This window comes from Genypterus blacodes, unplaced genomic scaffold (assembly GCF_046128005.1).
Source record: "Genypterus blacodes isolate CSIRO-AG114 ecotype Tasmania unplaced genomic scaffold, CSIRO-AGI_Gbla_v1 ptg000070l_1, whole genome shotgun sequence".
Classification (NCBI taxonomy): domain Eukaryota; kingdom Metazoa; phylum Chordata; class Actinopteri; order Ophidiiformes; family Ophidiidae; genus Genypterus; species Genypterus blacodes.
In genome coordinates, this window is record NW_027466880.1 from 324,033 (window position 1) to 351,329 (window position 27,297).

Genomic DNA, 27,297 nt, shown 5'->3' on the forward strand with positions numbered 1-27,297 from the left:
ACAATTTGACGCTGCAGGAAAAACAATGTGCAGGCAGGAGAATTTTTGAGGAGTGGTAAATATCTCGGGTTACAGCCCGGTGTATAGATCTGATCACACAACTGGGCTGAGTGGGGATGTCTGGCTGTGTGTCATCATCAGTATGATAATGGATGTGGATGTGAAGGTAGAAGAGATGAAAAGATTCTGGCAAATATCGTCACCGCCACCATGGAGATGATATTGTCACTGATGTTTGTCTGCTTATTGGTTCAAAAATTAGGAAGGCTCTTGAGGAAACATGATGAAGGTGGATGATCCAAAAACCAAAGTATAAAAGCATTGATAGACTGAATCCTAAATGCATTTGTTGTGCAGAAAAAGCAGAACACACACACACACACAACTGACAAACTGGACACTTTCCTCTGATTACAAGTTGTTTTTCAAGCAAACACACATCCTGCAGTGTGTTTGTAACCAGCAGATACACACAAAGAAGTTAAAAACAACCTTCACCCAGTCTCTGATCTCAAGATGCCGGTTTCTACTATACATACTGTATATTGTGATGTGTGTTGCTGAAACAGTCTATGCACTTAAACATACAGGACTTTCTGCACCTGCTATGATCATCATACATCCTTGTGGTACAGCTGCACCTGAACCTCTAATTCTGTCCTTTTAAATGCAAAATGATGGTGCATTTTACATCCGCGGGAATGCAAACTCATTACGCACCAAATTGCTCTCGGTTCATCTTCGGCAGTGAGACATGCTGGGGCCACACAGCAGATCCCCCTTTACGCCAAAGTTGGGAAGCATTACAGTGTTAATATCCAGCTGAACTCATCCAGACGAGCTGCATCTAGAGGACCACAGACCGCTCTGTACTCACTCACTCATAATGAGAGGAAGGGCAGACGGAGTAAAGTATCATGAATGATGACTACCTTCATAATATTATACTAATCATAAGAGAGAGAGAGAGGGGGAGAGAGAGAGAGAGAGAGAGAGAGAGAGAGAGAGAGAGAGTGAGGGAGGGAGAGAGGGGAGGGATAGATAGATAGATAGATAGATAGATAGATAGATAGATAGATAGATAGATAGATAGATAGATAGATAGTTAGATAGATAGATAGATACTTTATTCATCCCCTTCAGAAAGTGTAAAAGCTATGGACAGAAGTTTAGATGACATATACATGCAGAATCTTTTTTTCTAACTTGACCCTAATCACTTATTTGGAATATATTGATCCGTTCGGGTGATTATTGGAGTTTCCATGTGAGCTCTCGGGATTTGGCTCCGCCTTCGCCTTGGCTTGGCGCAACAGGAAGCGACTGAGCTTTTTTACCAAACAGATTGCAGGCTGGAGGAAAGTGTGGAGGCCTGAGTCGCTTCGTGCTGAGTTGGGTTCTTGAAATCCAGCAGGTCCAGAGCTCCAGAGGCCCAGCTGGGAGGTCCGGCAGCGGGGATGTGCTGCTTATAAAGCCGGAAGAAGCTTCGGCCGCCACGGAGAAGAGCAGACGTGGGTGAGTAAGTAAGTAAAGTGCGCTCTCATTAGGTGAAGTGTCGGGAACGCGGACCTGCTTGAGGTCTCTACACAAAGTCTAGAAAGTGACAGATGTGAACAGATGTGGGAATGTAGCGGCGGGTGATGTGTGTCTGTTTCTCCTGCGTGGACTTTTACACAAGTGTTACATTGTTTTCCCTCCGCCACGTCAGTCAGCGTGGAGCCGAGTGAGGAGGAGAAGAAGAAGAAGCCTGTGTGGTCTTCCTTCCTCCCCCTCTTCTTCCTCTTCCTCCTGTTGCGCCTCTTATACTTTTATCGATCGATTAAACAACAAAAGGAAGTAATGGAGGAGCACCACGTGTCGGGGCTCTGGGCTTCCGTCTCTGCTCGCCCACTGGCCCCTCTTCACCGTCACGCTAACACACCGCCCCCCGGCCGCCGCCTTCACTTCGCAAACGTGTGTGTGTGTGTGTGTGTGTGTGTGTATGTGTGTGTGTGTGTGTGTGTGTGTGTGTGTGTGTGTGTGTGTGTGTGTGTGTGTAGCTCTGGCCTGGCTGATCATGATAGATGTCATATGAGGATCAATATGGTGATTGGGAGGTCAGGTTGATGACCTCGGAGAAAGTTCTGTGACCTTTCCAGTGAGCAGCGCTTACCTGATCAGCCTAGTGTGTGAGTGTGTGTTACCTGTTTGGATACTTGATTATTCGTCACGCTTATGTCCACAATTTAGCCTCAAACACTGAAGTTTCCTGTGGATCAGAAGTTTTGTAGTATTGGTGATAAACGTGAAGAGTGTGTGTTGTTGTAAAGCTCCATGTTGAACACACTGTCTGCGGTTGTAGATGTGTGTGTGTGGAGGTGAATATCTCTATGACTCAGCGGCTTGTTATTTTGGTTGATCCAGCTGTTCAGACTGGAAACCTCTGAGAAGTCAAGCAGCAAGGAACTATTATTAAAGTAAAACGCCATGGCAACCTGTCAAATGAGCTTTAATTGACTAAAATGTTCAACAGACTTTGACATAATGATAATTGTAGCTACCGGCCTGTTCAAAGTTCACTCTGCCTTTTTCTACGACATCCCCTATTTAAATTTAGTTTGTAGTTAAAAACAAGCCCATTCTTCTCAGGCATGAGCTCGGACAGCTTCCTGTTGGGTAAATAGAGGAATATAAGGCTATATTGGGATTCTATAATGTTTTCAAATGAAGTTCTCCCTGTTTTGTTGTTATTCTCTGACAAATCATAACTTCAGCTGTGACCTTTGTATCCGTGGGCCTCTTCCTCTTGGCTTTCAGCCCGTTTCAGCTCGTTTCATGGGTTTCTCAGGCATTTGTCGTTCTGGCTGCATGTGACATGCGCTGAGCCTGAGGGTTTGTTCCCAGAAGCAGGATTTAATGACGCATCTGGATGTCTTGTTGTCTATGTTGAGTAACACCGGGTGGAACTGATTTGATTTGAAAGGGTTCCAGGTTGTCCATTAATAAAGAGTTATTAATGTAGATTAGAGTTTTGTTCACGGTAAACTAGCAGTAAGATGACATTTGTCTCTTTACATTTGAAGTTTATCAAATTTTTAAGGGAAATTAATCCAATGAAATGTAAAGTCATTAAATGAATAAGGTTTTGACACTTTCAGATAAATACTTCGATAAAGAAATCCCTTTGAACTGATTATTTATTGCAGGGAAGGCTTTGATTCTCCAGCATTGTTATATTGATGTTTTCACTCAGCTGATGTGAGAGGTGAGTGCTGCTGAGAGGAATGTGCGTGGTATTTTTTGTTTGGAATGCCGGCAGATTCTTGTCTGCAGACACTCAGGTTCTATTTTCCTTACATAAGTGGAAGAAATGTGTGCACGCTGTCATTCCACCCACTTGTATTGAACCATGAAATATCCAAAAATTTGGACCCTAGGGTGAGACACAGCATGCTGCTATTTTAAGGAAGAGTCCAGAATGTCCACAGTCACATCCAGGATGTTAGACACAATAGAGGGGTTGCACATGTCTGATACAGGGATTAGTTGAGAAGTTAGTTTCACTTTCAACTAACTACGAGTATTTTTTCAGTATTATTTTCAGTATTATTAGTATTTCATGACCCTGTGGAGTCTGCGCACGCACGCACGCACGCACGCACGCACGCACGCACGCACGCACGCACGCCGTCCGTCTCTCGCTGTCAGCAGAAGGTGGAAAAGGCCTTTTCCTTGATCCCACAGAGGAGACTGAGCTCATTGTGCTCTGTGTTGTGTTTGTATTTTTGTTGCTGTGCTTTCCTCTTTTTCTTCTGCAGACCTTTTTTTATTTTATTTTAGCAACACTTCGCTCTCTTTCACACTTTAACACTGTCATGACACAGTAGTTCACACACACATTAGTTTGAAGGCTTTGGTGTAATATTGTGAGAAAAATGCAATCACATAATTCTCTTATGACGGTTCTTAACTTCTTTATTGTGCTCAGAGCTGTACAGAAATCTGTTTAGTTGCTTTCACAAACAAACTAATTTAATACAAGAAAATAAATAAAAGCTTTTGGAGGAGTGATATTTCAAATGATTTAACATTTATTTGAAATTTCTGATGGATGGAACGCCTTCAGTAAACCAAAATAATCAGTTTAAGCACGTTGCCTTTCGTACAATGACCATTTATGATTGTGTTTGACATTTCAAAGACTCAAGGATTAATGATTAAAGTCAAATGTCTTCTCAGTAGGTGATCCTATTATGAAAGCTTTAGAGGCTGCACTTGTTTTGGGCTTCATCAAAACATAGTAAGTTGGATAGTTGAATGAAACCAGTTGATTTTGAAATACTTATAACAGACAAACTGTGCGTCATGGAGTCTTTAGGTTTCAGCCCAGCCAAGCAGTAAACCAGCTGACTTCTCTGATTAGCTCCTGCTGCCTGACTGATGTGCCGATCCAGCTGGCTTGGGGCTTGATTGGATTGAAAACGTAACCCGAGTTTCCTTCAAATCAACATTTAACTCTCAAGTCTTGATTTGGGATTTGCGACGCCGATGCCTGTCAAAGAGTCTATCTGCTCATAAAGGAGACACATATTTGTGTTGCCATAATGTGAAAGTCGACATAAAGAACCAACGTAATGAACGAGTATATGACTTTGTGGATTTAAGGGGCCATTGTCAGTGTAGGATTAATAATAATGAATGGTATTTTGGCATTCAGGCAGTATATTCTGCTGTATAACCTTTATTTGACATATGTACGGCATTTTATTTTGATAATACAGTGATATGTGTCATTCTCAGTCCACCAACTGATACCCAGAGGCTTCTTCTACTCCTTCACACAGCAGCGAGACGTGCGCTTCCTCTTTCGCTCTGTCGTGCACACTGGGAGAACCAGGCTCTGGCCTCCTTTGCCGAGTGTATTATTAGACCAGCCCAGTTTGTCTCTGTCATATAGCTCCACACTGCACAAACCCAGAGCTGCACCACCTCCACATCCTTCTCCTTGGACGGTAACGGGGTTGAACGCTGCCAGCTGCTGCGAAGGATGAGCCAAGAGCTGCAGGTGTTCAGACGAAACTTACACATCCTTCAGCTTGGGGAGCCACCTGAGAGCAACAAAAATCAGGGGTGTGAAGACCAAATAAGAGGCTGAAAAGTTTGTTCCGTCATCTCCTGAAACAAGCTAAGGGTGAAAATGCTCAACCAAGCATAAATGAATTCATTATATTTTACAGCCTGCTCAATAAAAGGCATATATTGGCTGGCAGAGCTCCTGGATGGAATAAAGTTGTCCAAAACTTCTCTCTGTGACAAACTGCTGGCAATATGACTGAAAATATGAAATGCGACAAATAGTGGAGCATCTGTTAATTTTGGATGTGACATACTTGGTTGGAAATGGCAGTGAGATCCAGCTTTTGCAATATGTTTGCTCTCAGCCCGAGGACAGTTTAGTCTTTATTACTGAATATTCACCGGCTTCCAAAACATATGGGCCAGGAGTTTATATCTTTGCACGCTTGGCATAGAAAGTTAATGGAGGATAACAGAGAAACATGTGGCTGCTTGACATCTTGTCAGATTCCACCCTTCGCAAAATGTATCTTATTTTATATGCTGGGATTGTAGATTTGCTGAGTCATGTTTGTCTGTGTGTGTGTGGTCTTTCGTTCTTATCGCCAATCGGCCTGATGGTGGCGCTCTAATACAATGTTAACATTTCTGCTTATAAGATTTGAATTGTAAGGCATAGAATCCAATCTAGCTGCATTCATCCATATAGGCCACGCCCATTTTTGCCAAACTAGATTTTCTGCCATTTTGAATTTTTTACTTAAGCATGAAACTATTTTCTAACCCTAACCCATACATTTTCGGCCAATTCTCAAAACATTTAGCTTGTACATATAGAATCTATAGACAACGCTGTGTAAAATTATATTAAATCAAACAAATACATTTAATAATGTTCCTTACCATTGCACTAATATTGGACGTGGCTCATTCTTCAAAAAGTGCAGTATATCCCCAATTAATTCTACTGTAACCAAACTCAGAGTTGTGCATTCATGCCTGAAACCTCATCTTAATTGGACGTATGCGCCGTCCGAGTGCCGCCTTGTTAGAATGATCCAATTAGGCAAACTGAAATCGGCTCCATGGAAGAAGAAACGGCAAACGTGAGTCCACTGAAGTCATATCTGCATCGTCTCATTTGTCGGTCACGCTTTGTCTCTCAGGCTGTTTGAACCTGGCCATGGCCCACGGCGCCAGCATCCAGTACGAGCCGGTGGCAGAAATCGGAGGAGGCGCTTACGGGACCGTCTACAAGGCCCGAGACACGGAGAGCGGCCAATTTGTGGCTCTGAAGAGCGTCCGCATCCAGACGGACCAGAACGGCCTCCCCGTCTCCACAGTCCGAGAGGTGGCTCTGTTGAGGAGACTGGAGCAGTTCGACCATCCCAATGTGGTCAGGTAAGACAGCGTCCATAACATCTGTGACTCATTGTCTAGCGTTGTCCACACTGAGCAAACTGAGATCTCGCTCTCTCCAGGCTTAAGGATGTGTGTGCCACGCAGAGGTCAGACCAGGAGACTAAAGTCACACTAGTGTTTGAACATGTGGACCAAGATCTCAAGACGTACCTCGCGAAGGCACCATCACCAGGATTATCCTCCGACTGTATTAAGGTGAGGAAACAAAGCTCATATGTTTGAAGTATATTTGAATATGTGAAGCCTCTTTTTTGACCTAGTCTATCCAACCACTGGTGCCAAAAGTTGATATCTGAGTGTGTATGTGTTTGTTCAGGACCTGATGAGGCAGTTGCTCTGCGGTCTCACATTCCTTCACTCTAACCGCGTGATGCACAGAGACCTGAAACCAGAGAATATTCTGGTCACCAGCCAGGGCCAGGTGAAGCTGGCAGACTTTGGACTGGCTCGGATCTACAGCTGCCACATGGCTCTCACCCCTGTGGTAAGAACTCAACCCGAGTGACGGCGACATGGGCGGGGCCTTCATTAATGACAATATAGCGCATAATGATGATTTACATACTGCTTCTATTGTGTTCTGAACCATTCTGTTAGGAATCTGCACACTGATTCTTGTCTAATGAATCATCCCTGACAGATCCCATGGAAGGTGCCAAATGGCAAATGGCCCATTTATAGTTATACCTTTTATTCATTACCCATAAAGTGGATCAGTACCCAGGATTATGTCTGCCTTTTTACAATCACTGTGGTCGTCTGTCTTAAGCACAAGCCTGATATTCCTACTGAACTAAAATGAATGGAAACCAATGACCATGGGTGCTGGTAGTTTGTAGTTAATGACTCAAACATGTAAAAATACCAGTTTGGAGCCTCACGTCATTACCTATGGCCTGATTATGCTCAATTTAATAACACATACGCACACTTGTTGCCCTCGTGCTTTTTGTTTATGTACTTTTCATCTGCCTGGAGAATTATATCTACTTTGTCCACTAGGGGGGAAACGTGGGGGCGTTAATGCTTTAGGAACTGTTTGCGATTTTGCTCAACGTTGCAAACACAAATTGAGTATCGAAGAAGATCTCTGTGTGCAGAAATCTCTGTATACTTGAGTGTGTAGTGATAATTCATGTATGTAAACAACCAGCGCTTCAATTGAACACCTGTGGCAATGTGTAATAAATCCAAAGTATAGTCCTGGCCTTCATGTCGCGTTTCTGAAGGTCTCTTTATTTTTCAATGGAATATCTCATTATTTTGCACAATATGTTTCTGCCAGGTGGTGACGCTGTGGTATCGGCCTCCTGAGGTTCTGCTCCAGTCCACTTATGCCACGCCTGTGGACATGTGGAGCACCGGCTGCATCTTCGCCGAGATGTTCATACGCAAGTGAGTCAGCAGAATGATGATCAGATAGCATGGACTCTACAGCATCTGTGCAGCGATACCTTATAGCTTTTTCCATATTATGTAATGGAAATGCACAGCTATGTTTAAACGTGCTTAAACTCAAAAGGGTGAATAATTTACATTCGTCTCTTAGCAGGGGATCTCAAAAATGCATGAGCACGTTTTTATGTAATGCGGCGAATACTCAGACCTTGGGCAAAGGAAAAGCTAATTAGGTTTCGTCTGTGATTTGATTAATTAAGAACAAAAGTCTCTGGGATTTGATTACCTGGTCTAGTGCGGAGGGTTGTGTCTTGTAGTGTGTTCTAGTCTCTCATTTCATTCTACTGGTCAGCTCAGAATACAGGAGCTTTACAGTCCTTATTGCGTTCCTCCCAAAAATATTAGCTTTCTCCCCGTCACACACATGTTTACACATTAGACAACAGCACATCACATGGTAAATGTATGGATTACGCCAGAGGGAGCAATGCACCGCCTCGCTCACATGTTATCCCTCACTCCTCCCCTGCTCCTCTCTTCATCAGTACAGTGATGCATTCAAAGACGTCACATTTTTGCCCTCCTTTTCCTGCGCCTCAGCTGTCAGACGTCAGCTTGCAGTTACCTTCTAAAAAATCCCCTCGAAGTCATTGATGAATGATGCAAGCTTCCTGTTCCCAACTCTAAAAAATTTCAAAATATGATTGAGGTTATCGGGGCAGCTCCCCAGAGTCTGCCAGGAGTTCAAGAGGGCTCGGATAATGAAAAAACACACTCTCACACACTCGCTGCCAAAAACTGTGTGTTCGGGAGAAATCTGACCAGGACTTCTAGACTGTCAGACTGATTGTTGGGAGAGAGAATGTGATGAGAAATGAAACCTCCTGTAACTCGAGTCAGGCCTTATTGAGATTGTATGTAGGACATGTATGTATGTAATATAAACAGCCGCTACTAGAGTTCACATTCACTTACAGCACAGTTTTGGTCTTCTTCCTCCAACTAGTAAGACCATAATACACTGACTGCTTACATGCAATTTTAATCAGGGCAGTAAATATTTAATAAAACATGCTTTTTATGAATTCTGTCTGTTACGCAAATGAATCTGATGTTATGGACTTTATATGGACTTGTTTCTGACCAATCAATGAGACTTTATATTTACAAGACCGATGCATGTTAAGATAAACTAAGAAAATGTGAAAACAGTACCAAGGAGAAGAAAATGAATAATAAATAAGAAGTGTGACGATAAAAATGAGAAAAAGCATTAAAAATACAAAGGCTGTAAGTGTGCTTAAACTTCAAAGTAAGGCCATAAAAACCAAGCACTCACAAAACCAAAACTCCTTGCTGATGTATAACATGTGCAAACACTCCTTCCTTGACTTTGGCCAGTTTGTTTTGTGATTGTCCCTCCTGAGATGAAGCCAGGAGCCTCCATCTCTTCTGGATAACCAATGCACTTGCGCTTGATACACACTCCTTCCATCTAGTGGCAAAGATGACACATTGCTTTCCCTTTGCATCAAGGCACAGATGAGCTTTGGTAGAGGGACTAATGAGATATTTTGAAGCTCTTTCTGGGTCATGGTGATCTGAGCCTCATATTAGTGATGCTTGGTGTACCCTCTGCTTTGATGTATTAACTTTGCGCAAACTCTCTGTGTGTGTGTATGTGTGTCAGACCGTTGTTCCGTGGAGACTCAGAAGTGGACCAACTTGGGAAAATTTTCAAGTGAGTCACAAAAACCTTTACCCGACGACCAGATGATGCCATGACGCATAACATAACTCTAACTCTCTACTTTGTGTCTGATTTCAGCGTTATCGGCTTGCCGCCAGTAGAAGAGTGGCCGACCGATGTTACGCTCTCCAGGAGCAACTTCCCCCTTCTCTTCCCTCGACCAATTACTGACGTGGTTCCAGAGATAAACGAGCTGGGCGCAGAACTGCTGCTGGTAAGACCGTGAAGTGAAGCCTAGCGGGTACTTTTCAACAATAAACGGGTCAAAATCAGGAAAACTTGTTATGCCAGTGAGTCAATCAGCACACTATTGAAAACGATGTGGCTCAGTAAGTAGGTCTCAGCTCAGTTTAAGTGAGGAGTATTAATATTCCAGATATTGGATAGAAGATTTGTGAGGTTGCTCTAATCTGCTTTCTCTTTTTCAGGAAATGCTCACCTTTGACCCCTTGAAACGAATATCCGCCCTGAACGCACTGGAGCACCGTTATTTCCAGGATGAGGAAACATTGACTCAGACAAAGAGCTGAGATTATGCAGCGATTGAGACGTAATCGGGTCTAAGATTAGACCCAGCCTAACCCCAGAGGATTTCATCTTTATTCAGAGCATTTCCCATTCAAGCAACTACTGTACTGTGAGCCTCAGGGTGCTGCCGTGGGCTCTATTTGTGACTTTCAAAACGGTCGAGACTCTTGCATCTGAAAGGATCTCTCGATAAATGTGTCACAAATAGAGGAGAGAAGTGAAAAGATCAACGACGCGTAAATGCCACAAATAATGACGTTGCCGTTTAGTTTTGTGTTTGTATCTGAAACCAGCAGGGAAACATCTGCCATCGCTGACGTGTCGCCTTCCTTTTATTTTCTTTGGGATGTTTTTGTCTTTTTGTGTCGCAGACTTAATAAAGTCTGACAGAAGCGGCACCAATGGGAGTTAGTATTGTCGTTAGTGATTTGACTGTTTTTGTTTTGAATATAAATCATGCAGACATAACGGCGTATGTCAGTGGCTGACATGAGAACTATTAAATGTATTGATCATAGATTGGATCAAAGAGCCAATATTGTGTAATAATAAAAGAAATAAGCAGTGGCCATCTGTCTCAAATTCCATAAATAACTGGTATATGCCTGAATACAGTAAAACATATTATAATATATACATATAAGGGTATGAGTGTAGGAGGAGAGCACTCATGTTAACGCATCTGAAATCAACCAGCGACGCAAAGATAAATTAATAAAAGTTTTAACTTAAAAGTGTATTTGGACTCCAGTTGTGCTTATTATATAGATTGCAGTAATGAACGTGAGTATATGGAGTCAATAATCTGTCATAAATCACCATGACTGAGCAAGTAACAAAATGCTGTTAGTATAATTGTAAACAGTTAAATGAGGCCGGGGGGCCTGTTGCAGATTCTTATGGCATCAATGGGGAATCAAATGGTTCCCAGGTATTTCAGTTTTGATTTTAATTGATATTTTGAGAGTTTTCATCATAAGAGAAGTGTAAGTCTAATGAATATCTCTGGTTTTATTGGCGTTATGGTTACAACTGAGGAACAATCAGATTATTTCACTGCAGCAATTAACATATAATATACAATTTACACTGTGCATACTCTTGTATACATAAGAATGTGTTTGCTGATTGGAGTGCTTTTAACCTGCATAGATATTATCACCTCTGGCAGGGAGGTAACATTTCTGTTAGGATTACTCAAAGTTTGAAATGTGATGGAATGGTTGGGCATGGACCAGGGAAGAAACCGTTAGTTTTAAGTGTAGCTCTTGTAATTAAAATATATGTAAACCCTGCAAGATAAGGTGTTCTTCCATATTTGTGTTCTAAATCTTGCGTCATGGATGGGCTGAATGCAGGCGACACATTTGCTCAAGCAAGTGTGGAACCCGTATTCAAACACACATAAAGCCATCCAAGGTTGCCATTTGTGACATATCAGAAGTTGTTGACGCTCTGAGATGTCGACAGTTGATGGTTTATTATTGCTGGTTGTGTCAATATCGAATTACCCAAATCCCTAAATCATTTTGGAAATATCAAGCACTTTCCATAACCAGTATTCCCTCGTGTATGAATTTGCTGCCGGCAGGAAAAATGCTGAAAATCAGATTCTTCAATCTGTCTGTTGACAGATTTGCCACAGGATGAGGAAATGAGCAGTGAGGCGAGACAAATGGCTTCCCTGTCAGTGATAAAGAGACTTATTATGGGATGTGTTGTAAACAAGCGGATAAAGTCTTAAATATACTGGAATTATAGTCTGTTATGATCACACATTTCTCCCTCTTTTTCACTTTAACGCCACTTTGTACTGCTGCCTTTAAGTATGCACACACTTGCTTTTGCTTTTAACTCCTCCACAGTAAATTTCCGCCTCCTGTTTCATTACTATCATCCTTCGGCATATAGTCACCTCAGAGAGAGAGCGAGAGAGGGAGAGAGAGAGAGAGAGAGAGAGAGCGAGAGAGAGAGAGAGAGCTAGCCCATAAATCGCTTTGAAGAAAGAGCCTTAGACACAGCAAATGAATTGGTAGTAGAAGGCTCAGAGGTCTATTTTTTATCTTTTTATTATTTATTTGACTCCCTCTCTGCTCCCTTTGTTGTGTCGGTACAGATAAATAAATAAAAATGTAATAAATGTGTGCAGCGGGGACCTCCACCTCTCCGTCTGTTCCCTGTGCCAAAGCCGAATCCACTGCCAGCCAGGCGGGTCGTGTAGCAGGCTAACGGTGGGCTAGCAAGGGGGGGTGGGCTGGAAGAGGAGGAAGAGGAGGAGGAGGAGGAGCTGGTGGGCTTCCTCTGCCTCACAGACACATTTTATTGACTTGCTAATTGGATGAGGCACTCGGAGGAGAGGATGCGGTGACCGAAGAGGAGCTGCTCTCCAGAGGAGGAGGAGGAGGAAGAGAGATACGCGCACAGCAGAGCAGAGCTAGAGCTAGAGGAAGAGGACGAGGAGAAGGAGGAGGAGGCATCGCTCCGGTTCGATCCCGCTTTACTTCCATCACCCCCCCCCTTTTTTTTTTTTTGATATTCTGCAGGAACAGCAACAGATTCTTCTTCTTCTCTCTTTTCAGCATCTCTGTGGCCGCATGCATGATGTTACCCCTGACATTGTCGAATGAAGGCTCCAGCTGCCAGACGCTTCGTGACAAGTGAATGATTTCCATTTTTTTTTCACCCTATTCCCCATTCACCTGCTCCTCTGGACTGATCGGCGGCTGCTCTCTATCGTTCTCTCTCCTTCTTATTATCCGCCTCGTTTGATATTAATGAAAATCTCACAGCAGGATACATTCACCAAATCCAAATAGATCAAATGAAGGAACCGTGCCATGGATATTCTACAGGGGGAATGAAGGTAAGGTCTGAGCCACACAGTAAGGTGGCATTACTCAGCCAGACACACACTGCATGTATTGACTGTTGCATAATGTCAAGACTGAAATTTTGAGTGAGAAAAGGAAAATCCTCATTTAATCCGTAAGCGAGTCTGTATTTCATATTTCTGATGAATAAATGAGTTTGGTAATGAGGGGTGATGCAAAGAGAGGGGAGGCTTATGAATGAGTCAGTGGTCGAGACCACTAGTAGCAGCGTGCAGACGAGATGCAGGCTTGAATAAAACACATTTGTTTCCCCACCGTGCCAGCTTTCCCATTCTGTTCTGTAAAAATTTGTAAATGTTCCTTTGGGTTCTTATTGGTATTCTTCATGTTTTTCTTTAGGTTGTAAAAGTCTAGCGCAGGATTCCTGTGAAGTTCACGTGTCTGTAACAGGTAATCTGTTAGGTCAGGTGTCTGTTCTCCCCCGTTTCATCAACATCACTGATTTTGCTTCTTCTGCTTCTTCTGCTTCAGTCTTTGTCCCGGTTGCCATGACTGAGGTTTGCAGGTCTGACCTGGTCAGAGATCAGGTTCTGCTGTCCTAATGAGCAACGCAGGCAACTCGCAGAAACGAACCACCTACCTCATCTCCCTCACTCTGGTGAAGGTTGAGGCTGTGCCAGAGGATGTAGATGGGGTCCAAGTAGAGAGGGAGCCTCTCCCAGAGGGGGAAGGGAGCCCTGAGAAAGAGGAGGTGACCAACGCTGCCGAAGAGGAGGAGGAAGGGCCTGTGTGTGCAGATGTGGTGGAGAAGGAAAACGAGCAGCTGGGAGAAGTGGAACAGGTGCAGGTCAAGTATGGCAGCCCTACAGAGAGCAGCGGGAAGCCTGAGAGCAGAGAAATTCAGACAGCAAGCACTGCCCAGACACCAGCTGGGCCCCAAAAAGACTTTGGTAAAAAAGAGATTTCTCTTTTTCAGCCAGCTGTCAAACAGCCAGTCAAAGTGTATGGAGGTACAGCCCCAGAGGGAGGCGTGCGCAGAGAGGGGCCCCGGTCTGAGGCCCAGCGTCCTAAGACAGAGTTCTACAGGGAGCCCCCCGTCCTGTTCCTGAAAGGTGAAAATGGTGCAGACCTGAACAGTCGATCACGTTGCAGTCTCCCTTTTTCTGTCCTTCCGCCGGTCAGCCAGCGACCTGATGTTCTGATGAGGTCACACGCGGGAGGAAACTCGATATGCTGGAGGGAACTCAGAGAGGCAAACACCAGCTCGTTTGCCTCTGCTAAGACGTTGGACAGAAGAGATAACCGTTTTGGGGAGCAGTCCCCCATAATGGCAGCTACAACTCTGGGGCCTTACAGGGCGTCCTGGGCAGACAGTGACGGCAGGGGCACATTGATCCGCCCCGGGGCCCCCATGAGTGGAGGATATACAGGTATAATGAGCAGGGACAGCCCTCAGGGGGACAGGCTGAAGGCAGTTTCCGTTGCCCTTCCTGCCCCTGACTCGTCCAGGCCTCAGAGAAAAGGTACAAGCCGTACCCTGGACAACAGCGACCTGCACTGCCTCTCTGAGGACCTGAAGAAGGGCAAAGATTGCCAGACCACGCAGAGAGCTCCTCCTCGAGACCGCAAGATGCTCAAGTTCATCAGTGGAATTTTCACCAAGAGCACCACTGGGCCAGCCAGTAACAGCACTGTGCCCCCCCTCTATCCGTCTGTGGAGAGGGGCTCCAGTGAGGAGGAAGGTAAGAGTGACACTAACAGCTTTCACACAACTACAGAGAGGAGACACAAAACAAAACAATTCTTACGTGACACTCTGGTGACGGTAGTAAAGGACTTTTTTTGTCACATGTGCTGTTCTTCTTCTCCCCTCAGTCTTCAAAAGGAATCTATGTAATTATGCGCACCTAAACTAAAAGAAACTAAATCCCACTAAACCATCATTCATCTTTAAAGGTCGAATTTACTTATAATTCACACATTCACATAGATTTTCCCATAGTGCCATTAAAATCCTAAATGACCTTTCTTTGCTTTTTTTATCCAATTTATTTTGTCTTTAATATGGTGACATCATTTAAAGTTTGACAGGTTGGCTGCAACACTGCTTCTTGCATCCTATTGGACGACGCGTGTCCATTTTTATTTCCATTACTTGATACTGATCCCCCTTAAACATGGCAGTCAAATGAACGCCATTTAAAAGGTCATCATTTAGAAATGGTGTCACAAAGTAAGATTACACTCACAGATTGATGATTGTGATGCAGGTTGATGAATAATGAATCTTTATTCATATATTCTTAGCCATATCATGTGACAGTGAATGTAGGATTGGAGTAAACCCTGAATAATTTGTCAGGGGTAAGTGGGACATGAATAATTAAGGTCGGGGATACACAGAGCTGTTTTCATCTGACGAGAGGGAGCAAGGAAACCGCTACTTCCTGCTCTGTGCACAGAGTTAATCAGCCTACAAATGGAGTCCATTCATTCACTGATGCTGTATTGTGTTAAAGTGTGTGTGTGTGTGAAGCAGCACAATCTAGTCCACAATGTCAAATCCTGAACCTTTGATTTCAGCGTGTTATGCCTGTATTACGGACATGACAGATAATCGTTATTGATGACATTTAATGTAGGGAATGTCTTTCAACACTCTCAGTTTGAGTCCACATTTCAGCTTCTCATGCACACAGGTGGACATCACTCATCCATGCCTCTCACACGCTGTCCCTATAGCCATGAGACCGTTTATTGTATAGAGACCCAGGATGGAGGCTTCTGGAAAATGGAGTTGCCATGGCAACAGCAAAGCCATGAGAGATGCTATTTGGTCTGTGGCGTGACGTTGTTGATGGAGGGGAGTGTGGGTGTGGGGATTGCCCATTGATGTGGATGAGGGAGAGTAGCTGGGGTTTAAAGTTAGAATGTGAGTGACAAGGAGGCTCGGAACCAACTCTGTGCACCGTGTGACCCACTGTCACAGTGTGTGTGCGTGTGTGCGTGTGTGCGTGTGTGTGTGTGTGTGGTGGTATCATTTCAACACTGATGAACACCAGTATGCATCTTCACCATGATTCACTGAGCACCTGTTGAAGCATGTTTCTATCCTGGCACATGTTTGTTTGCTTCTATTCAGAGGAATCTAACCACAAACATGTGTGTGTGTGTGTGTGTATGCCTTATTGAATATTCATGCTTAAAGAGAATAGGATGTTTACTGCATTCACACTGCAAAAACACAAAAACACAAATCTCCTTATTCTAATCCATGGCCCTAAAACTGGATACAGACTGAGCTACTGAATAAAAGTAATAGGACCTTATGACTTTAATAATGTGCAGGCCAAATTCAACTAAAATCTATATGAATATCATAAAGAAATATAATTTGGCCTTTTTTTTTATATTAGCCTGTGTCTGACTCCCTCATTGTTCTGAGCTCTAAAATAGAGCGGCACAGTTAGAGGATCATTAAGATCAGGATTAAGTGATGAAAGTCGCCCATAAATCCACAACTATTTGTCATCATGGCACTTGGATCATAAAGTGATTTTAATAATGCACCGTGCTCGTTTGAGTGCTTTGTATTAGCACTCAGTCAGCAGCTTTAATACAAAGACGGATGCGTTTACGGTGGACATATTTTGTAAAGACCAACTATAGATTTGATCTTGATGCTTAGATTTAATAAACTATGATGCTTTTCACAGAGTAAGAATGAATTAAACTCGGCTGTGAAGGTTCTAAACATGATTTAATGATTTAAGCCATTTCTTCTGTTGCTAATTTTTAAAAACCATAAAACGGCGATTGATCATTTAATAAAAAATCATCTGCATGAAGTCATCTTGCTGCTAAACTCGATTTTGTCAAAGCGATGACATATTTACAATACAGAAGGATGAAGGCAAGCAGCAACCTTGATCAACAGAAAGGCTGTAATTAAGGAGGTAAATTAAACCCAAAGGCACAAAGAGGTGGACAGATAATGTTATCTCCTGTCTTATCTCTGTGCAGCTGTACACCTGGAAATAAACCAAGAACCCAAGATTAAAGTGACCCACACCTGTTTGTTCAAAATAGAGGGGCGGAACAAAATAATGTTTCCAGGCCACATTTATTTATTACTCTGCACCGACAAAGATTCATGTAAAATAAGGTTTATTTATTCATGGTTTAAAACAGATGCGTGTTATACATTATCCATGTTCCCTTCAAGAAACACTGGCATTTTAAAGAAATTGTTTACCAGCTTTCCACTCAATGTGCTTTGCTCAACTAATTCCAGCACACCCAAAGCTTTCTTTTTAATTATTCCCTTACTGCCTTCTTTTTTTTTGTTTGTTATCCAGGTGTTTGTACGAGCAGCCAAGAATGGACCATGAGCCAGACTGTACAAGAACTTCACCTGGTGAGCATTAAACACACACCACTGATGTACCATAGACATACACACCCAGCAGACTCACAGCAACATTAACAACCCACTGGAGTCATGTCCCTGCCTGATAGATGTCTGTAAATCCGTTGTTCACTCTGTTTTGTTTCCACCAACTCTTCCTGTAATGTTTTCAGCTTAAGAGCTTTTCAACTTTCTTCACCAGCGACACAGCTTGTTTGTGTGGTTATAAATTGGGGATTGATGAGCGCCCGTAACAGGCAGCGAATATTTGCTGATTTAATCCATTTAATCCTTTTTCAGGTTTAGACATTACTGTTGCAAACTGGTGAATACCATTTGATTAAAACCTTACAGGCTCTCTCTCTCTCTCTCTTTCCCGCTCTCTCTCTCTCTCTTGCTTTCTCTCTCTCTCTCTCTCTCTTGCTTTCTGTGTGTGTGTGTGTGTGTGTGTGTGTGTGTGTGTGTGTAGGGTGTTTTGGGAGGTCTGTGCAGTGGGAAGTCTGCTCTGGTCCACAGACACCTGACAGGCAGTTATCTGCCCCTGGAGAACGCAGAGGGTTGGTTTGCAAACATTTCCATCCACATGAAAACTTAAAATGACATAATGATGCTGTATATATCAATAATTATATGCATCTAAATGTGACAGTGTCAGTACTCACTTGGGTTACTCCTGTATCTGCCAGGGCGGCAGTACGTTAAGGACGTGCTGGTGGATGGACTGAGCCACCTGTTGCTCATCAGAGAGGAAACTGAACTTTCAAGTGCTCAGGTGGGTTGAGATTTAAATAAGCTACGCATAAATGAGCCTTAATTATCCAGACATGTCGAGCTTTACTCTTCCTCTCTTCAGTTTGCAAGTTGGGTGGATGCAGTTATCTTGGTCTTCAGTCTGGAAAATGAAGCCAGCTTCCAGGAAGTTTACAAAATCTACAGCCAGCTGGGAATCCACCGGCCCATTACTGAGATCCCTTTCATTGTAGTGGGCACTCAGGGTACAAAAACATAGCCAAACAAACACACACACACACACACACACAGAGACATAAAGTTTCTTCAGCGAACCTTTGTGCTGACAGTGGTGAGGTGTAATTGTATTTGTGATTGCTTGTTCTCCAGATAAGATCAGCAGCAGTAACCCCAGAGTAATAGACGATGCAAGAGCCAGACAGCTCTGCTCAGACGTGCGGCGCTGCACTTACTACGAAACCTGCGCTACATACGGCCTCAATGTCAACAGGGTCTTCACCGATGGTATACGTCCCTTTCATAGCCTGACACAGACACACTTGTGATTCATTATATAGCTTTGCAGCGATAGACGTCAAAAAAAGGTCTTTGTAAGGCTAACTTGTAGTTTTGTATACCACAGCTGCTCAGAAGATCATGGCAGCAAAGAAGCAAGCTGCTCTACTGGCTTCCTGTAAATCCCTCCCCAACTCTCCCAGTCACTCCGGAGGCTCCACCCCAGTGTCAGGCATCTATCCTGGACAGGTAAAACACCTCCTGACATCGGAGCTACACCCTGTGCTGACAGACAGTGTGTTGTATGGTTTAGTTATCAGTCAGGCTTTTGTATAAACTCTCCTTCCTCACAGCCACACACTTCTGTCCCCTCTATTCATTTTCCTCCTCCAAGGCCAGCAACGGAGGCCAGAGCAGCGACTACTCATCTTCGCTTCCGTCCACTCCTGTGATTAGTCACAAAGAGATCGGCAGAACTGCAAGAGGGGAAAAACAGGACAGCGCCACCCCCGGGTCTGTCCGCAGTGCCACTCGAAGACGCACGTCCCGTTTCGCAGTACGTACCGGTCAGGTTATCTAAAGGGTCAGGCAGGAGCGATGCGTAAGCAGCATGTTGTTTTTCTCCTTGCATCACTGAGAAGTATTTCATAAGGAGAGCTTTGATAGCTGCTATAAATCATTTCTCTGTCAGCTTCCTCATCCATCATCTATCGGTTTCTATAATGTCAAGATGCCATAGCTTGAAGTTTTTTTATACCCTTGGTCTAATGCCAAAAACGTCTGTGCTTTGCTTCTTCATCCAGGGCCGGAGAGGCAGCGACTCAAACAGAAGGAGTGCAGACTGTAAGGGGGATCTGGGCAGTGGACGCTCCATTCCCATTAAACAGGTAAAGCAGAGGAACACACAATGCTAATTCATACATAACCTGCAGGCCTCACTTCAACCTGAATGTGTGATGGCTGTTTTCATTTGGTGGAGTGATGAAGTGTTGCAATCTCTCACATTGGCCTAATGAAAGGATTGTGGGTGTTTTGGCAGCCTGCAGTCATGCTGCCAAAATGTGAGATGAACACACAGACATTCGCCGCGAGCATTCTCTCTTCTTCTTTTGTCACCTCCACCAGGGCATCTTGATGAAACGCAGCGGGAGCTCATTGAACAAAGAATGGAAGAAGAAGTATGTCACGCTGTCTAACGACGGCATACTGTCCTACCACTCCAGTGTTAATGTGAGTGAAAGCGTTGAGGGTGAAACATTATGCTGTTACAAGGCTCAAACACCAAGCTGACTGCTGCAGGTTGATGCTAACGGCTAATGTTTGGCTCGGCAGGACTACATGCTTAACGCTCCCGGGAAAGAGATGGATTTGCTCCGGGTGACGGTGAAGGTGCCAGGAAAGCGGCCGCCTCGCGCTGTGCCCGCCTGCGGACCTGCAGCCGGCCTCAACGGGCGAGTCAAAGACGCTCTGGGACCCGAGGGAGTCGGCCCAGGTCAAAGAATAAAGATCTCTCATATATACCTTTTTTTTTTGTATTTTACACAACAACACAAGGTTCATTTGAATGTATGAACCGTAAATGGATTTTTATTTATTTATTTGATTTAGCTAAAAAAAACAATTTAAGTGAAATGTTGCAAAAAACAAAACAGTACAAATGGTTCTTACACAGGTTGAGTTGTATCCTACAATATAACATTTGAGATATTAACCCTGTACATGCCATGCAGCTCTCTGGCATGTTAACATATTTAATGATATTTTGTATTAAACATTTTCTGATCTAATTTAATATGACACCATATCATGTGAGTTCTGCGCACTGGAAACGTCTTAAAATGACTTGTACATATCAATTAAATCCTGGTTTCCTTCACCTCTTTAGTCCCTGTGAGTGCCAGCAACCTCCTGCAGGTGGAGGACATGGAGGGACTGGGCGGTGCTCTGCTGCTGAGGGGAAACAGAGGAGTGCAGCGATGCCCCTCCAACCTGTCCAACCACGCTTACAGTGTTGGTGAGGGAAACAACTTCACTCATATACTGTATATTCATACTTACTGCCTAACTGACCTGTATTCTGATTTAGTACGTTTTCCTGTGATCTTGTTGCTCCAGACTCTGCTGTTGAGGGCGTGTCCAGCTCCTCCTCAACCAAAGACGTAGGCTCCTCCTCCCCAGTGACGGACAGGAAGAAGCATCGCAGAAAGAAGAGCATGAACCAGAAAGGAGACGCGACCGTCGGCCAAGCTGATGGTAAAGCTCAACACGCTTTGTTTGCATATTCAGAAAGTCCCTGAACATAAAAGGCTGTAATAATTATTGTATATTTATTCAAAAATTCATATTGTCATATTAAATAAAAGATGTAAAAATGAATTATTTATTTTGTTTATTCTCACTTTGTCTTTTATCTCTGAATCCGATTGTGCTCTCTCTTTCTCTTCTGTGACGTTTGCTTTCATGTAGCAAAACGCAAAATGTGGAAACTTAAAAGCTTTGGTAGCTTAAGAAACGTAAGCAAGACAGGTAATGTTGTCCTCTCACGATATTCTGTACGTTCTTAAAGTCTGACTGACGCTGTGCAGACATCAGTCTTTGTCTTGCTGTCCTTGTGCTTTCCTGTTGCATGAGGGAAACTCACATCACGTCACATCTCCATTATTGATTTGACATTGATGTATAGAGAATGAAAAGAAGAATTATTCATCTTTTGTTTTGGTTGAGTTTTCATCTGCATGACTGATTTAAAACATTCTTATAGTAAGAATAATAATAATAAGCTCAGGATTTGGCTCTAAATGTCTTATTGTCTTTAACCTTGAGCTCCACATAAACAAAACATGTGCATTTCCTCCATGCCTCTCATTCTATTGCAACTAGAGTGAACCATTTCTTCAACATGTCCCAACAATATCAATCAGAGTTCATTTGTTTGACAGCCCTGTTGTGTTCATTCACACGTCAGAGAGTGAATGAATAGTCTGTGAGAAATGTATTCACACAAGTGTTTTACATGTGTTTGGTAGTACAAGTGCTGCTTTGAGATCCTCCATCTGACTTCAACATCTCTGCCTCTGATCCTCGCGTGTCTGACACAAATATGTTTGTGTTTTTCAGACGAGGATAACTTTGACTTCCTGATCGTGTCGAGCAGCGGCCAGACGTGGCACTTTGAAGCCCACAGTGTGGAGGAGAGGGACTCCTGGGTCCAAGCTATTGAGAGTCAGATCCTGGCCAGCCTGCAGCTGTGTGAGAGCAGCAAGAACAAGGCAAGAAACATGAAAGCAGATCCACTGTATTCCCTGCAAGATGCGCTGCTTTATGAGCGTGTGCAACAAAGAATTAGCACCTTCATCTTCTATTGCTCTTGTTAAACATTATGGGCTCTATTGTGCCGGTGCAAAGCTGGCAGAGTTGCACACAATTCCATTTTTGTAGCGTGCACATAAATCTTTTTCTATATGTTGGTGGGGTTTTATGGCTCCAAATGAAAGTGCTGGCTACAGTGTGAGCAGAGTCACGTAGGGTTCAGATAAGGTTACGCAGTGTGTGAATGAAAAGTTGCCTGTTTCTACCTCACACTCTTCTTTCGACAATGTTAATACAATTATGATAAATTATGCAAAATGCCCTCTCACAGATTTTGCAGTAGTGTTATTATTGTTTGCATGTGAACGTAAATAGCAGTTCTTTCAAATAGAATGTAGCCTTTTTAATCTAGGGAAATCTGGGCAAAATGAAAACCCACTTATAGTATTGGAGTGCAGCTTACTGTAGTTTGGTCAAATCACACGGGAATTGCTTTCTTCTAAAATAAATTATGTGTGTCGTTACACTCGGAACATTTTTGGAACAAGGATTTCAGTGTCATCTACACATGGAAACACATTTAGAGAGCAGCAGTGTAATCATATTGTGTATGGGGACAGCTTTGCTTAAGAGAACCCGACCTGTACTCTCCTCTCAGCCCATTAGGGAACTGCTGCTTTTAAAGTGGATGTGGGAAGTTAATGTGATTGATCATTACTGAAGGCGCCTCAGCTCCAGTTAATGTCAAGCTAACAGTCTTTACCCACTGAGGTACTGTACAGCTTCTGATGTGAAGCAAGAGATGGAGCTGCACACCAGCACGGAATCGTTTCAGTTATCTGTTGAACAATTATCTCTGCTAATATAATGATGCAGAATGTTTACCTTAACGCGGCGGTGCATCTGTTTTCAGGCTCGCAGGTACAGTCAGAGTGAAGCCGTGGCTCTGCTCGCCATCCGCAATGCAAAGGGCAACAACTTCTGCGTGGACTGTGACGCTCCCAGTGAGTCGACTTTTTCAATCAAAATCCCATCCTACTGCAAGCTGTGTGTTCGTACTCCTGTCTGGATTTTGGTACATTTCTGTGTCTGTGTGATGTTGATGTAAGAATTAACCATGTACGTGTGTGTACAATCAAATAGAGCAGCTGTGTGAAGCACAAAGCCTTCTGCTTTAAAACCATCAAATGTTCTTTGCTCACTCGTTTCATTTAGCAAGAAAATCAGAGAGCTCTTAAGGTGCAAGGAAAAGCTCTCAAAACTTAATACAGCAATCAAAATGTTAAAGTACTGGTTTCTAAGGTTCACGTTCAGGCACAATAATAACATTTCCTCTTGATCTTCTGCATGTACTTCGCTTTGTGTGGAGTAATGAAACCGATGTTCATTGCACAACGGTGTAAGAGTTAAAGCGTTTAATTATAGACGATGAAATCACAAAAATGATTGGCGACAGCAAACGATAATAAGGAAACACTGCGAGCCACAGTTGAATACACTGCCTGTGAATGATTTATTGGTGATTAATTATTTATATCAATGTTACTACCGATTAGAAACGTTCCATTCTAGCGTGAATTTATTGTCTGAAATGTTGCTGCAGCTCTCAGAGAGAATCATTATTTCTCTGTATTTCCTGAATGTTGATCATAGACGCGAAGATTTTATCAACTGATGTACAATGACTTTATGTCTATATTTTACAAGATGTGAAGAGACATTTCACTTCACTTACAGGCCCAATGCTTCTTGGGAATATAATATTTGGCACAATAGCTGAAGGCACTGCCATAGAATTAACCAAAACAGAATTTCACGCCTTTCAGACACATCCAATATGTTCACAATTGCACCATGGAATCTGCCAGTTCTTTGCCTGTAGTCTGTTTTAAATAGAAGTAGCCATCTGATTTGATGCCCGTATCCTCTTGTCTCCAAGATCCCACCTGGGCCAGTCTGAACCTGGGGGCGCTGATCTGCATCGAGTGTTCTGGGATCCACAGGAACTTGGGAACGCACCTGTCCCGCGTTCGCTCTCTGGACCTGGATGATCTGCCGCGAGAGCTCACGTTGGTTCTCAGCGCGATTGGCAACCACATGGTGAACAGCATCTGGGAGGCGCGGACGCTGGGTCGGCGAAAACCGTCACCAGATGCCACCCGGTAAGGATGATGACGCATAAGACATTACGGAGGAGAAGTGATGTAATAAAGGTTGTGAGGTTCAGCCAACATTTGACATGATGATGATGTAGAAAGGATAACAGAGGATAAATGATTGAAGATGTTCATTGACTGATCAATCACTGTTGTTTGTTTTCTCTGTCAGAGAGGAACGGGAGTCATGGATCAGAGCCAAATACGAGCAGAAGCTCTTTGTGGCGTTGCTTCCTCCTCCCACTCCGACTGAAGACCCAGACATTACGCTATCAGGCCGCCTACTGTTGGCAGTGATGGAGCACAACCTCCCGAAACTGTTACTGCTTCTGGCTCACTGCACCAAGGAGGACATTAATGCCCCACTCAGCCTGGCCTTTACCTCCAGGGCTCGCTTTGCACTCCACCTGCCTGGATCTGCCCTGCACGCTGCCTGTCAGCACGCCGACGTGGTCATGACGCAGCTTCTTGTTTGGGTGTGTTTCCATCTTTTAGCTGCTGTGTGATGTTATGAGGCTGTTCTATCATGTCCAGAGTCAAAGTTACTCACAAAATGTGAGTGTTGTCGTGACAACACCACCATCAGGTTGGTGCTCATGACTCCCATGTCTAGTTCAGTAGACTCATTTATTCAAGAGATGGGCCACGCCCACCGGGATTTGGCAGCCAATTATAGCAAAACGATAAGGATTATCCAAATTAGATTAGACTTTTGTCCAGCTTGGTCCAGATTTCCGACATGTAACATTTGCAACAATTGGCCCAAATTTGTAGGAGGCCACACAAAGAAAAACTGCTTAAATTTGGTGGAAAGTCTCGTTAGGTGCTGGGGGGCGTGGCCGAGGAATCCAGGCAAAAATGTGTATTTTGATTCCATGAGCTATTGCTCAAATGAAGAAAGTGGTTATTAGCGCCACCATCAGGCTGACTCATCACTTTTTGGCACTGAACCAAGGCCACGCCATTTTTTCTCTGATGTCATCACATTCAAGTTGTCATTTAGCCTACCAAACAGCTTGAATAGTGGACCAAGCTAATCTAATCCCTTGTCTTTTGTTCTTGGCTGCAGTACGGCTGTGAGGTCAGGTATCGGGACGTGCAGGGCCAGACGGCTCTGGCTCTGGCACGGAGCGCCGGCAGCCAGCAGTGTGTCGACATCTTGCTCCAGTACGGATGCCCGAACGAGCCGCTCCCCTCCGTCGCCACCGCGGGCGGCTTCTCCGCAGCCCCAACATCCAGCTTCCCTGTTGCCATGACACCGAGCCTGTCTGTTGCCACGACACTCAAGATCTCTCACAAGAGCGGCGGCACCAGCTTGAGTTACAGCACCTCCAGAAGAACAGTGTCATAATCCAAAACGTGGTGTGGTATCGTGTGTGTGTGTGTGTGCACGTGTGTGTGTGTGTGTGTGTGTGTGTACTGTATTAAACAAGTGGCTTTGCTCTCATAGTGTGTGCTGTAAAGAAGCCTGTAAGTTCACACTGACCAAGAGGACTTGTGAATAGGTTGCCAAATCTTGCACTCTTGAAGCCAAATGAGGTTTTTAAAGGCCATGTGTGTTCATCGGCCCAGTCGCCACTAGTGACGCAGGCATATTCAAGTCTGCCAGAATGTTTTGACCATAACGCGATGAGAAATTTTACTGACAAAACTGTGTGATCACCACGACTCCTGGGCTGTACATTGTTCAGAGACAACGAGACAAAGAACACGGCATCCCAAAATCGAATAGCAATGTATTGCACTGTACACCAGCTGATATGATTCACGTTTCATCATCACGCAGTACATGGAGATTCCACTTTGCTCTCCGTTCGGTTAGGAATGGAAATTTGCCTCAAACTGCTTAGCCGAGCGTAAGGCCTATATGACGTATAAAGAACTGCAATAATTTTACAATTTGATAGTTTGGGTGTCTCTATTTTCCAGTCTTGATCCGTCTCGATCTCCTGACAAATCCCAGTGTTAAAGACATCAATGTTTGTAGTCCTTGACAGTGATTTAACTTTTTGCAAACTGAAAGTGAGACACGCTGTCACCCACGCATTGAATGGCGCAGAAATAACAATGTATACGTTGATGAAACAAACGGTTTAGGAGGCTGTTTGAAGGATAATCAAAATAACTATTGTTTTTCTTACTATTCACTATAATAACTATTGATCGTTATTGTATGATTTGTACAGTTGGTTTTGTGTATAAATATTCAGAGGTTTACTCTTAGCTGTTCAGAGATTGACATCCTCTCGTTCGTCTCGGTGATAGCGTCTTCTTTGACAGACGGGCGGAGATTTGTAACTTACGTTTCTATCACTGTGTGTGCGTGTGTATGCGTGTGTGTGTGTGTGTGTGTGAGTGCGACTTAAACACTGTATAGGATGTGTGCATTCATATTTGCAGAGGGAACCCGGACATGAAGTGTGAGCAAGCAGCAGAAATGCCTTGATATTGACTGAATGTATTAGAGGACAGTGATTAGACTGTATAATTATTTCAAAAGCTATCATGTATTATCTCAAAATCTATACGCTCCATCCGCATTCTGATGGACTGCCAGGGTATTTTTATTTAGCCAGTATTAAACCTTATCGCTGTATCTAAAATTAAAAAGATGGTTTCATAGATTCTAGTCGTAAATCTGGCAGAAACTCTGATTTCTAAAGCCTTTTTTTCTGATGACAGTTTCAGTGGCTGAGCGTGAACATGAACAAGAGGAATGTTGCACATACTGACACTTTAAAACTCAACGTAAAAACAGTCCTTATGTATTTTCTTTTTGTTGGTCTCATCGAGTGTATACGTCTGTGATGTAAGGATCTTTTCCCCATGTGCATTTTTTCTACACGTGCATTCATAACCAATACAAGTCGGCTACTGCCCAGGCTGTGTGGTGTTTTGTTTGAGGTGTGTGTTCATCTGTGTCGTGAGCTGTGTGGATTCACAGCGATCCAACTTACTTCTTGGCTGATTTCAACCCTTTCAAAGGTCAGAAAAGTACTGTGCTAGATATCCATATCCACTGGCGGTAAGTGTCTCAGTGGATGTCTCAAGGCTGGAGCACATGAGGAGAAAATACAGTCTTGTTTTTGTGATTTGAGTGACGTGACCTTTTACTTAAGGGTCTGCCTCTCAGTTAGGACAGGGTCATGTTTTCTGACATTTCCCACACAAGCTGATAAAAATGCAGGAGCAGAG

General features: G+C 43.6%; 1 protein-coding gene across 3 annotated transcripts; it reads left to right on the forward strand.

Moving 5' to 3' along the window:
* The first annotated feature begins 1,319 nt into the window (after positions 1 to 1,319).
* On the forward strand, positions 1,320 to 11,443 carry cdk4 (cyclin dependent kinase 4). Of its 3 annotated transcripts, none has more exons than XM_076156586.1 (8): positions 1,320 to 1,523; positions 6,222 to 6,456; positions 6,537 to 6,672; positions 6,794 to 6,961; positions 7,763 to 7,872; positions 9,566 to 9,616; positions 9,704 to 9,839; positions 10,054 to 11,443. In XM_076156586.1, exons 2-8 carry the CDS (start codon positions 6,239 to 6,241, stop codon positions 10,153 to 10,155), a joined length of 921 nt encoding a protein of 306 aa, XP_076012701.1. In that variant the 5' UTR covers positions 1,320 to 1,523; positions 6,222 to 6,238; the 3' UTR covers positions 10,156 to 11,443. The 3 variants fall into 3 exon arrangements, with proteins under 3 accessions (XP_076012701.1, XP_076012700.1, XP_076012702.1); XM_076156585.1 differs by having other exon boundaries at positions 1,320 to 1,515; XM_076156587.1 differs by lacking the exon at positions 1,320 to 1,523 and adding an exon at positions 1,998 to 2,168.
* The last annotated feature ends 15,854 nt before the right edge of the window (positions 11,444 to 27,297 follow it).

Bases quoted from the DNA above. Each gene is read 5' to 3' on its own strand.
- cdk4 (XM_076156586.1), top strand. From the start codon at position 6,239: ATGGCCCACGGCGCCAGCATCCAGTACGAGCCGGTGGCAGAAATCGGA. The intron at 6,673-6,793 runs GTGAGGAAACAA...GTGTTTGTTCAG, and splicing joins TATCCTCCGACTGTATTAAG to GACCTGATGAGGCAGTTGCT. The intron at 9,617-9,703 runs GTGAGTCACAAA...GTCTGATTTCAG, and splicing joins CAACTTGGGAAAATTTTCAA to CGTTATCGGCTTGCCGCCAG.